This window comes from Hippopotamus amphibius, chromosome 3 (genome assembly GCF_030028045.1).
Source record: "Hippopotamus amphibius kiboko isolate mHipAmp2 chromosome 3, mHipAmp2.hap2, whole genome shotgun sequence".
Classification (NCBI taxonomy): Eukaryota; Metazoa; Chordata; class Mammalia; order Artiodactyla; family Hippopotamidae; genus Hippopotamus; species Hippopotamus amphibius.
In genome coordinates, this window is record NC_080188.1 from 151,003,140 (window position 1) to 151,016,728 (window position 13,589).

The following is a 13,589-nucleotide window of genomic DNA, read 5'->3' on the forward strand; positions in this document are numbered from 1 at the left end:
GGATCAAAGGCCTAAGTAAAACTATAAAACTTCTAAAAGAAAAAAGGAAAAAAATCTTAGTAACCTTGGATTTAACGGAAACTTCTAAAATGTGACTGATTCTTGCTAGTATTTCACAAAAACAAAATACATACCACTTCTTGATCTTTTTGCAATGGATGACTTCCTTGGAAGCTTTAACCCTTTAGTACTAATCACTTGTTCAATGCCCACAGTACTTGGATTTTCTTTCACCTTTGCAGCATCTGAAACAATGTCCAGCTCAAGTCTAGGGCAATAATTCCTATGCCAAATGCTATTAATATTAGATGGCTTTTGACATGTTTTGTCAGTCCAGCTATGACTTCTTGATCGGGTGCCCTAAAATAGTAAAAGGAAGACAGTTACTTGAAGAAGAAAAATAGTTAAATCATTTCCCTCTGTATCAAATTATAAGTAAATAAAACCCCTTCGAACAGCCTTTGATGAAATATCTGTCCTTTAATAATAACATTTTCTACTTTGCTGGTCCTATACTTTTCCACTAAATGTGTCTTGTATTCCTAGATCTGTTTCTCTCCTTATGAGGGTCAAGTAAACTCATTAATTCATTTCTAAGAAATAAAAAATGAATCTTCCTAAGAGGAACAGTGCAAGAAATAAAACTACACTTGAAGAAACGTGACCAGAAAAAAAGTACTTTTAAAATTTGAGTATTAGTTCAATATACAATATTAGTTTAATAATCATCTAGCAATAAGCTTCTAAATAATCACTGACATACCCTTTACAAAGGACCTGAAAACTAAAACCATAAAATTATGAATTTAATTAACTATCCCATCTCTAGAATTTGGATGAGTTCAAACCAAAACAATCTAATTTACAAAACAATAGTTTCTTTAGTGGACAATACTTATGTATTAAACAGAAAGCTACTTTGGTCTACACTGAGTCATGCATAAGACTTTTTCCGAGAAATAAATTATTGATAATGAGGATTGGTAAATAATCATTTTTAATGCTAATACAAGTTATTCACAATTAATAACTAAATATATTTTACTTTATTGTTTTTTTTCTAAATATATTTTAGATAACACTGACCTGCTAAAAGGATGTCAATTATATTCTAATAAAGTAGGTAGGAGAGGCAAAGGGAAAAATTAACACTGGTACAAAAAATGTTGGTACTAGGGGTGTGAATTCCACATGACAAAAACCCTACCCAAATCTGGAATCTAATCTTTCACTTAAAGAAAGGATTAAAAATAAAAATAAGTAAAAATGAGGTGACATTATTCATAATATACTTTGAGAATTAACAAGGATGGTAATATAGAATAACTGAGAGAATAGGTATAATAAAAACAGTTTAAGCAGTATAGCTCATGGCATTAGAGTCCATTGATGGTTTTATTCAAAAAAAAAAAAAGAGAGAAAGAAATCGGCAAGGAGAAAACCTGACTGGGAAGAATAAATTTTAGATAAATAATAATTAGTTTGATTAGTGGTTCTGAAAGAAATTTCTCTATGAAAAAAAATGATCTGATAAAGATTTGGACTTATGAAGGATGGCCCTCTTAGTGAGCCATGACATTCCCAATCATATCTGAACATTTTCAATACAACAATACAATAGCAGAATAAAGACTCTTCAGTTCCCTTTTTCTACAAACTTCCAATTATAAGATAAGTAAGTCACAGAGCTATAATGTACAGCACAGGGAATAAATATAGTCATTGCTCAGTGGCTGCTTCCAGCACCCCCTCAGACACCAAAATCCACGATGCTCAAGTCCCTTATATAAAATGGAATAGTATGGTTGACCCTCTGTATGCATGGGTTCTGCAGTGAAGGATTCATAATTGGGTCTGTGGTTGGTTGAATCCACAGATGCCTGTGGATACGGCTGGCTGACTGTACAGTCAATAATACTGTGGGACTTCTCGGGTGGTCCAGTGGTTAAGACTCCACAATCCCAACGCGAGAAGCACGAGTTCGATTCCTGGTCAGGGAACCAAGATCCCTCATGCCATATGGCGCAGCCAAAATAATAACAATAATAGCAACAATAATAATAATAATATTGTAGTAACACCGTATGGTGACAGATGGTAACTAGGCTGATCATGATAATTTCTCAATGTATATAAATATTGAATCACTAATGTTGTACAACTGAAACTAACATGTCAGTAAGTCAATAAGAAAAAAATCATCCCTAAGGCAGTAAGAAGAAACAAACAGAAACGCCATCTGCAAAAAAAATTAGGAGCTATCTATAACTCCCAAATCACAATGAAGACAAGAGTATAGATAGAAGAATTTAAAGAACCTAGCCCAAAGAGGGAGGGGCAAGATAGGGATGAGGATTAAGAGGTATAAACTACTAGGTGTAAAAAAGCTACAAGTACATATTGTACAATACAGGGAATAAAGCCAATATTTTGTAACTATAAATAAAATATAACCTTTAAAAATTGTGAATCCCTATGTTGTGTACCTGAAATTTATATATTATAAATCAACTATACCTCAATAAAAAAATAAAAATAAAGAACTTAGCCCAAGAAAGATCAAACTCAAGTGTCTGCAGAAAAGAATACCAGTGAGAAACCAATTCCACGTACAGAAACCTGGAGAAAGACTCAGGAATTTAAGGGACCAGGTACCATGGAGGCCACAAGTAGGGGTAAGGCTGCAAAGAGGATTATTTGGCTCCTGGGTTCTCATCTTCAATCTGTCCATATAGTCAATTCACACCCATCTGCCTTCAGAGCAACTGGACTTTTGAAACCCAGAAACAGTAACATAAAAACAGTAGGCACTTCAGAAGGTGAGAAGATCCATTTGTCTAAAGACAGAGATCAAATGAAAGGCTAAATATTGAACCCTGGGGACCAGCCCTACCCCTTCCTGGTCCACCCCAACTCTTTTTCCCTATCTTGCTCTGAAAATGCAAGCAGCCACGTTTACATAGCTAAGTAGAAATTGGAGGATTCCCTTTTGCAAAAAAGAACAGTACAGAAAAAACATGCTGATGTTTGGGAATTCACAAAACAAAGCCAGCTTGTTGCCAACCAGTTCACACAAGAGTAAAACCCAAGACTATAAGCCCCACTCATTCACACAGAGCTTCTTAAGCTCCTCAGAGCCTCTCCCAAATAGGAACAAATTGACAAGCTCTAGGTGTTTGAAAGAAGTCTCTACCGTGAAAGAGAAAAGCCAGAATACACAGGAAAAAAAAAAAAATCCAAAGCAAACAGAGATAATGCAGGGAGCAGAAGAAAATGCACAAGTGATTATGATTAATATTCTGAGAGGGGTGGAGGTAAAGAGGAAATTACATTCATGAAATAAAATAAAATCTTTAAAAAAGCACACTTAAAGAAAGGGTTCTTAGATATGAAAATGGTAGTAAAAATTAAAAATTCAACAGTTTTCTGCAATGACAGAAAAGTTCTCTGCTGTCTAACATGGTAGCTACTAAGGACTTGAAAAGTGGCCAACTCAACTGAAGAACTAAAATTTAATTTAATGTTAATTTAAATAGCCGTGTGTGGCCAGTGGCAACATAACTGGATGGTACAAAGTTGAAAGACAAAATAAAAAAAAAGTTTTTCCCAGGACGAACAAAAGACAAAGACATGAGTAAGACAGAAAAGTTCCAGAATTTGAAGACCAGATAAATCCAATATCTAATTAACAGAAGTTCCAGAAATAGAAGAGAGAAAACAGAAAAGAGGAAAGAGCAACCTGAGTGTAAGGTTTATATAATCTGAGTTGATGAACATAAAGTTCTTTTTTAATATCATTATACATTTGTGCTCTCTTAATAAGCTTGGCTTATTTCAGCTGACAGTAATGATTCTTTTCAGTGCTCAACTAGTCACCAGTTTGTCAGTGGCCATCTTCTCTTTTTTTTTTCTCAAGGTGCTCTGATTCCTTTAAGTGGTAAACACTAAGATATTCTCAGTGCAGCCAGAATGAACTACTTAGAGTACCTTTAACATATTATCCTCTTCTACACATGCTGTTTTCTTCAGCCTGGAACCACTCACCCATCTTGAAAATCCCCACTTATCTTTGTAAACCCAGGACACACACCAGTTTCTCTATAAGAATACAGTAAAGGGCTTAGCTTGGAATCAGAGCTCCCCTATTGATTAAATGTGTGACCTGGCCAGTCACATAACTTCCTTCTAATTGTTTCCTCATCTGTAAAATGGAAATAATGGTACTGAGTTCAGAGGCTTAAGGAGTAAACGAGTTACTGTGTCTAAGTTGCTTAGAATGGCACTTAAAACACAGCAAATGCTCAATAAATGTTTGTTATGATTATTAAAAAGTATTCTCTTCTTAGGTGGAGTTAACTGCATGCCCTTTGTTTGCATGGAGCCTAGCATACATCTCTATTACAGTACTTACCATATTATTATATGTATAACCATGTCTCTCCCTTAGACAATAAGTACCTTACAGAAAGGATTATGCTTTTTCTTTATATTCCAGAACACTAGCTAACCTAACTATGCTTGTTATAGTGCTTAATAAATGCTTAGTAAAGAACTGAACAGTGAGTAAGGGTAAAGATCTGGATCAGACTAGAAACTATGAGAAAGGAGAAACTATTAACCAGAAAGACAAAAAGGAAGCAGAAGGACTTAGCAATGAAAAAGAAGCCAGGGGTGGGGAAGGAGCAAAATAAGTGAAGGAAATTAAAAGGTACAAACTACTAGATATAAAATAAGTAAGTTATAAGGATGTAACGTAGGGCACAGTGAATACAGTCGCTATTTTATAATAACTTTGTATGGAGTATAATCTACAAAAATATCAAATTACTATGTTGTACACCTGAAACTAATACAGTTGACCCTTGAACAATACAGTTAATCTGAGGATAACTTACAGTCGGCCCTCCATATCTGCAGCTCTCCTGCATCTGCAGATTCAGCCAACCACAGACCACATAGTACTGTAGTATTTACTACTGAAAAATATCTCTATATAAGTGGATGTGTGCAGCTCAAAGCCACATTGATCAAGGGTCAACTGTATAATATCATAAGTCAACAACACTTCAATTAAAAAAAATTAAATTCCAGGACTTCCCTGGTGGCACAGTGGTTAAGAATCCATCTACCAATGCAGGGGACACAGGTTTGATCCTGCTCTGGGAAGATCCAACATGCCATGGAGCAACTAAGCACGTGTGCCACAACTACTGCCTGTGCTCTAGAGCCTGCAAGCCACAACTACTAAGCCTGTGTGCTGCAACTACTGAAATCCGTGTGCCTAGAGCCCGTGCTGTGCAACAAGAGAAGCCACCACAATGAGAAGCCCGTGCACTGCAATAAAGAGTAGCCTCCACTCGCCACAAGTAGAGAAAGTCCACGCAGCAATGAAGACCCAATGCAGCCAAAATAAATTACAAAAAAAAAAGAAATTAAATTCCAAGTTTTCTAGTCTGAATGAAAGAGATCATGTAACTGACACTCATTCATTCCACAAAAAACATGGTAAATATAACATGGCAGTGCATATCACAAAACCCTGCCTTTATGAAGATTACATTCTATTGGGAAGAATCAGAAAATAAACAATAGAGACACAATTTATGGAGTAACAAGTGGTAAAAAGAAGAAATGTTATTAAGGAAAGCTGATAAGAAATGAAGAGTTTGCTTTTGACTGTGGATAGATTTAAGGTTGTAGGAAAGCATTTATGTAGATTCAGGTGACATTTAGAATTATGTGGTTATGTGATTGGTACACAAACTAGAAACTGGGTTAAAGATGTGAGAGTTCTCTGCATAAATGAGATAATTAGAGTCATAAGAACTTATTTAGGGAATAAATCTGAACATAAAAGAGAACACAGTCTGAATGGAAATATGAACAGAAAAGAGAGTATCATAAGAGATATATACATACAATTGGGAAAAAGTAGAAGAAAACAAGAAAGCTCTCAAAGACACACAGCAGGGGTGCTCAGTAAGTATTTGCTAAATTGTGAATGAGTTAAAAAACAGTTTTAACTCCCAAGGGAGGTTTTTCTAGGTTTGGTCTTCAACAATGCCAAATACCAGAGTCTGAGATGAGAAAAGGGCATCAAATATTTGGTATATTCAAACAAAATGTTCAAGTGTAAAGGTCTGATAACACATTATGTGGTCACTTTTTAATTTAAGAAAATTGACCAATGTACATATGTTCCAAGAGATATATTTTCTCTATCATCTAGTTGCTTTAAATCTACACTCCACATAGTGCCTGGATATAGAACTGCTTAAAAGATGTTTACTAAATGAAGATGTGCCTTTAGTCACAGTTCCTGAGACATAACTAAATTGTGCTTTTTTAGAAAGAAGTCTTTAATATGTTACCAAGGCAGTGTCTGGATTGTAGTCATCGATCTGTTCGAAAGTATTTATATCTTTATTTCCAAGTGCTATTTGAAGAGCTATAGAATCATCAACATACCTAGGTTGGTAAGATTAAGGAAAAATACTTTTATTAACAACCAAACAAATAACACACAGAAAAGTGTGTTCTACTGTCATAGAAAATCTTCAGGTTTATGACTTCAATGGACCCTACTTACTTTCCACATTCAGCTTCACTGAAACCACAGGCAGCAGGAGTTGGCTATTTTCTGAAACAAAGCCCCAAGGCATCACCTATTCCCTGTCAAGGGAGATGCAGAGGAAAGTCTTGGCCACTACCTAAGTGACTCATGGCTCTCTATCACCCTGGACGTACGTGGCCAGTGGCTGTGGGAAGAGCATCCTCGACTGGCATACTCACATGCCCAGAGTGTTCTTCCTGATTAATTGAGCTTGCTTGCCATAAGGGGTTCTCTTAAGTGCCACCTTTGGAATATGCACCTTAAGTGACTGACTGTACATGCTTCTGTCAAGTCAATCTAAGTAATTAGCAAGTTATAATAGATGAGCCTCAGGTTTATAAACAAAAAGTTATTCTAAATTTTCCCTAGCATGGTAATTAAACTTAACAAAATAAAGATTTCACTATAAAAAAAAGGCAAAAAAACAATTTACAAACTTTTTACTGAATGTCTCACTAAAAAATCACCACAAAAATACGAAGAAGTGCAAAGTTCTACCATACTGCTTTAGAAAGGATACCGCCCAGCATAGCTCAGTGTTTCAGGATCAATGTCATCTTCATAGGCATTCAGAGGGACGAGTTTTCTTTTGACGGGATCAAAAACTAGCTGGTAGAGGAAGGTATTATTGGCCCGAATAAATCCTTTGATGTAATCTTCTGGTACTGTTATATTCATCTTGAGATAATGTCCAATTTTCTTGATAACCTAATAATGAATGTAAAAATATTTATGAGTTATCTGCAGATAAAGAATAGGGAATGTATTATTCCCAAGACCCATCACTTTACATTAGAGAAGAATGAGGAGGGATAGAAAAGTCAACTGTTTTTATCTACAATAAAAACCTCTACCAGTAAACACACCCAGGTCATGACTTAAAAATTCTAAGTCTATAACAGTATTTTCCTTGGTTTTTCTATTATTAATCCAAAGAATGAAAAATTCAGTTACACATCAAATTTACATTCCTAGGTATAACTTTAAGATACATTCTTCACCCTCAAAGTCCCTTTCATACAGGAAGCAAAAAACAAACACACAAAACCTGAGAATTAAAAAAAAAATTCATAGATCATATTTTTTTAATTTAATTTGTGTTGGGGGGGCTGCATTGGGTCTTAGTTGCAGCATATGGGATCTTCGTTGCAGCCCACGGGCTCCTCTCTCTAGATGTGGCACACAGGCTCAGTGGTTGTGGTACATACACTCCAGAGCATGTGGGCTCTGTACTTGTGGCTCATGTTCTCAGTAGTTGCAGTGCACGAGCTTAGTAGCTCCATGTGCTGCATGTGGGATCCTAGTTTCCCAACCAGGGATTGAACCTATGTCCCCTGCATTGGAAGGTGGATTCCCTTTCTATACTTTTTAAAGCAAATATTTATTAAAGCTGATTTTGAGTTTTCATTGAAGAAAACAAGCAGGTAAGTAGTACATAAGGCATGTGATATTCAAAAAATAACTAATACATTTATTTCCTGTAGAGTCCTATGTATACAATTTCATACACAGGTATGCTCTGTAAATATATGATTTTAATCTTTTTTTTTCCAGCAAAGTTATCTTTATTATTTTTTTTCACAGACCTTTATTGGAGTATAATTGCTTTACAATGTTTTGCAGTTTCCGCTGTACAACAGAGTGAACTGTCTGTATTTACACATGTATCTCCTCTTGAGCCCCCCTCCCCTCCTCCCTATCCCACCCCTCTAGGTCATCACCAAGCATCTAGCTGATCTCCCTATGTCATGCAGCAGCTTCCCACTAGCTATCTATTTCACATTTGGTAGTGTATATATGTCAATGCTACTCTCACTTCATTCCAGCTTCCCCTTCCCCATGTCCTCAAGAACATTCTCTACATCTGTGTCTTTATTCTTGTCCTGCCACTAGGTTCATCAGTACTGTTTTTTTGTTTTGTTTTTTTAAGATTCCATATATATGCGTTAGCATACAGTATTTGTTTTTCTCTTTCTGACTAACTTCATTCTGTATGACAGACTCTAGGTCCATCCATCTTACTACAAATAACTCAATTTCATCCCTTTTTATGGCTGAGTAATATTCCATTGTATATATGTTCCACATCTTCTTATCCATTCATCTGTCAGCAGGCACTTAGGTTGCTTCCATGTTCTGGCAATTGTAAATAATGCTGAAATGAACATTGTGGTGCACATATCTTTTTGAATTATGGTTTTCTCAGGGTATATGCCTAGTAGTGGGATTGCTGGGTCATATGGTAGTTCTATTTTTAGTTTTTTAAGGAACCTCCATACTGTTCTCCACAGTGGCTATATCAATTTACATTCCCACCAACAGTGCAGGAGGGTTCCCTATTTTCCACACCCTCTCCAAGATTCATTGTTTCTAGATTTTTCTGATGATGGCCATTCTAACTGCTGTGAGGTGATACCTCATTGTGGCTTTGATTTGCTTTTCTCTAATGATTAGTGATGTTGAGCATCTTTTCATGTATTTGTTAGCCATCTGTATGTCTTCTTTAGAGAAATGTCTATTTAGGTTTTCCACCCATTTTTGGATTGGGTTGTTTGTTTTTTGATATTGAGCTTCATGAGCTGCTTGTATATTTTGGAGATTAACCCTTCCTCCGTTGCTTCGTTGACAAATATTTTCTCCCATTCTTAGGGCTGTCTTTTTGTCTTGTTTATAGTTTCTTTGCTGTGCAAAAGCATTTGTTTCATTACGTTCTATTTATTTCTTTTTGTTTTCATTTCCATTACTCTAGGAGGTAAAAAAGGATCTTACTTTGATTTATGTCAGAGTGTTCTGCCTATGTTTTCCTCTAAGAGTTTTATAGTGTCTGGCCTTACATTTAGATCTTTCATCCATTTTGAGTTTATTTTTGTGTATGGTGTTAGGAAGTGTTCTAATTTCATTCTTTTACATGTAGCTGTCCAATTTTCTCAGCACACTTATTGAAGAGACTGTCTTTTCTCCATTGTATATTCTTGCCTCCTTTGTCAAAGACAAGGTGCCCATATGTGTGTGAGTTTATCTCTGGGCTCTCTATCCTGTTCCATTGATCTATATTTCTGTTTGTGTCCCAATACCATACTGTCTTGATCATTGTAGCCTTGTAGTATAGTCTGAAGTCATGTAGCCTGATTCCTCCAGCTCCATTTTTCAGAAGTTGGATTCTTAACCACTGGACCATCAGAGAAGTCCCCCGTAGATCATATTTTAAAAAAGAAGTCAACATTCTAACTCCTATTAGAGTCATGGATGATTAAAGATAGAAGAGCTTTTAAATCTTTTATATCAAACTCAGAGATGAAGAAGAGAAGACCTAGAGAACTGAAGTGATCCTGGAGTCACAGGCTAGTTAGTACATGTTGCTCTATTCCAAAATCTGCCACCATCTCCCAACCTTGAGATCTGTCTGTACTAGTATACCACCCTTAGCCCTGAGGACTCACATTTTGTACTCCTGGAAACAGAAAATAGAAATTCTGCTCTGCAAACTCTAAGGGCTTAAGAGAACTACTCAAGGGGGGTGGGGAGGTAATAAGCTTCTTTAAAGTATGCTTAATTTTTTAAGGTAAAGACATCAGAGAAATTGTGATATATGGGGTCTCAGTTTTCTAGAAAATACATGACACATGAAACTGCATCAAATTGTATGAAGAAGTAGATACAAGAATCCAGCTGTATTCTATTAAGCCTCGTTAAAGAGATTTACATAAACGTGCAATTCCTCTCATAATTCATTTGTTTTAGAAGACAACTACTTTTCATAAAAATGATATTTATGTTAAAATGTAAGGAATTATTGTTAATTTTAAGTGAATTAATAAACATTTTAATTTTCTGTTTCAATTTCTGACTCAGTAAATATCAATAGCTATAACCAATATAAACAAAAATAATTGCCACAAGGAGCTTTTAAGAGTGTAAAGGGATCCTGAGACCAGAAAGTTTAAGAACCACTACTACAGAGTAGGACAGAAATCAAGATTGTACGATTTAACATTAATTCTACCCTAGAATATCTTATCCTTAAATTTTTTATATTAGTCTTCATTTAAAAAATTATTACTAGTTTTCTGTCAGCTGCTGAAAACATGTTTCATCTGTTGCCAAAAGGAAACTTCTAGTGTCTTAGTCATTTTCTCCTTTCAATTACACAATATTGAATATTAATATCATAGAAACTGAACATGACACTTGGTAAATCTCTCTTACCTTTAAAATATCTGGATTGTTGGCTAGTCTTAGTACTTTGCAGGCCTTGGCTAATCCGATCCCACGCAGCGATGAGAGATAGTCACAGCCTGAAAGAATGCACATATAACGGAACTTCTCTTCTGTGAACACGTCCCCAAGCTGTTTGCACATTCCTAGCCGAGCCTGATCAACTTCCAATCCACTTCCAAACTGGTCCATTTTTAAAATAACCTTCAAGAGGAAGGGAAACTCTTAACACCAGTAAGAGCCATGTTTATTTTTCATCATCTAATCCACTGTAGTATTTCTAAGAAATCATTCTTGTTTTTTATTATAACTGAGAAGAGAGACAGGTAGGCCAGTTAATTACTTTGATATTTGCAAGTAAATTAAATTGAAGCATAGTCTATGACTAGACAAAGTCTTATGCTAGAACTCAATTGTCTTGACGCTGGTATAAAGAAGGCCTTTTTTGTACTTCTTTACTTCCTATTTACATTACAGGATAATCATGTCAAATAGCAATTCATATAAAAAGCATTTTCTCCTTACCTTCCAGTTTTACATATTAAAGTAACCCTTTTGCTTAGTCTTAAAGTAATACATGTCCATTGTAGAAAATTCGGAAAACACAGAAATTCAGGAAGAAGAAAACAGAAGTTGCCCCAAATGTCTCATCTATCACTGTTACCCAGCATTAACCTTTTCACAGATCCTTCTAGTCATCTATGAAATAAATAGATAATACAAATAACACAGATAGTAACAAAAATGAGATCATCCTATAGTTTTGTATCTTAATATACCATAATAAAATTTTCCATTAAATAGTTTTATACATAATTCTAAACAACTGCAGAACATCTCATTAGTAGATAAGTTAGCTTATTTACCTAACCTAATTGAAAAATATGAAGCATGTAAGTTATCATTATTAAAAAATAAGACTACATTCCACTAAAGGATTTGGAAAAAATAGAACCCTCTAACTTAAGGGCTTACTCTGAATAATTGTCCAGATTACACAAATGTCAAGCAGCAAAACCTTTCTTTTCATTCTAAATAAAATAATTATTAGCATTGTAAGTAGATATTAGTTGCAGGTATTAAGTAAGATAAAAAACTTTAGCTCCTTGATTTTCATTATTTCCATCCACACAGAAAAATAGTAGGGAGTAGTCGTAATTAGGTACCTTTTTACAGCCAAAAGCAAGGAGATCAGAGTCCTCTGTAATTACAGCTTGTACAATACCAGCCTTGTTAAGATAGGCCAACTGTGCATCTGCTTCATATGGAGCCACAAGACAATCTACTCCCTGAGACCGAGCAGCCTGTGAGAAAGGATTAGTCAATCTTAAGAACAGCATCTGGAAAGCACTGAACAACTTCCTGTATCAAACCCATTTTATTATTTTATTACCAGCCTCAACATGTACTGAATGCATGCTAATATTATTCTTGGAAATCATTTCCTTTGAAGTAAGTTTTTCTACTTTTAGTCCTATATATATATATATATATATATATACATTGAACTAATCATATAGCCCCTAAGAAATCTTTTTTAAAAAATCAATGTATAAATTAGGAAAAAAGAAATATTGTTGTATATTTGGGGGGGAATACAAGCTATCAAGCTTAATTATTTCAAATTACAGGAAGCTACCATCTTAAGAATGATTATGCTCTAAAAAGAACACAAGTCATGCATTTCCCCAGGTTCTCTTTTTTTTTCTGATATACAATAAACTGCATATATTTAAAGTGTATAATTTGATTTTTTTCTTATTAGTAATATATATATGGTAATCCCAATCTTCCAATTCACCCCATCCCAACCACCCCCCCCAACTTTCCCCCACTGGTTTCCATATGTTTGTTCTCTACATCTGTGTCTCTATTTCTGCCTTGCAAACCGGTTCCCCCAGCTTCTCTTATCACAGAACACAAGTCTGACCATGTACTGACAAAACAGCAGAATCTAATCACTATCTACCTTCCCATTTGTTTACGAAGCAGTTTGAACACAGACCTGAAAGGGGGGGAACTGTGGGCTGTGATTGTGGGTGTGCTGACACTAAGATTTATGGTAATAGGTAATAAGGAAAGAAGTTTCTAAGAAGCAGATCAAGTAGACTACAAGTCTGTAGCGCTCCTGAGTTGGCCAGGCTACTTCAACAGATCTCTGACAGTCATTCATGAGTGAAGGTTGCAGTAAGTATCGAAGACTATGAGAGTAGGGTGGGACTAAACCTCAAGGAATTTATTCTTTCCATCTCTGCAGAGCACGTTTATCTATGTAAGTTACTCAACTATAAAGGAAGGGCTTCACTTATTCCTTAGGATTTCTCCCTTGGAAATTGCTGAACTCCTCTCATCTACCTACAGATACTGTTCCCTTCTTCCTGTGACACCCAGCTTTCCTGAAGGTTAGGCCTAGAATAATTTTCCTCCCTTCATTTCCTTGCTTTCCCATTAACAAACAACTTATAACTAGCCTAAATGCACACAGTAATTTGTTACTTTGGCTTAATTTCTTATTTAGCTCACTTTAATTACACTGTGGGCCATAGCATGTGTGATATTGATAGAACGGGTGAAACATTCTCTGGCTTCTGAGACCTTCCCCTCACGAAGAAGCTGCTTTCCCTTAAGAAGATTGGCTTGTCTTCTTCTGCAAGATAAAAAAAAGGTGAGAGGACTCAAAAAATTACAGTAAAACTATAATTCAAGAATTTTTCCTAGATTAAAAAATGTTTGACTCATTTGAAAGTACACACCTGATCCC

General features: G+C 35.5%; 1 protein-coding gene across 2 annotated transcripts in view; it reads right to left on the bottom strand.

Moving 5' to 3' along the window:
• The window catches only part of EXO1 (exonuclease 1), a 43,438-nt gene that overhangs the window by 19,380 nt on the left and 10,469 nt on the right, over positions 1–13,589 (bottom strand). For both annotated transcript variants that reach the window (XM_057727932.1, XM_057727931.1), the window contains exons 5-10: positions 13,352–13,475; positions 11,995–12,132; positions 10,820–11,032; positions 7,134–7,321; positions 6,372–6,468; positions 135–360 (exon numbers count right to left, since the gene is read on the bottom strand). In XM_057727932.1, the coding sequence (XP_057583915.1) occupies positions 135–360; positions 6,372–6,468; positions 7,134–7,321; positions 10,820–11,032; positions 11,995–12,132; positions 13,352–13,475 (986 nt within the window). The remainder of the gene's footprint in view (positions 1–134; positions 361–6,371; positions 6,469–7,133; positions 7,322–10,819; positions 11,033–11,994; positions 12,133–13,351; positions 13,476–13,589) is intronic.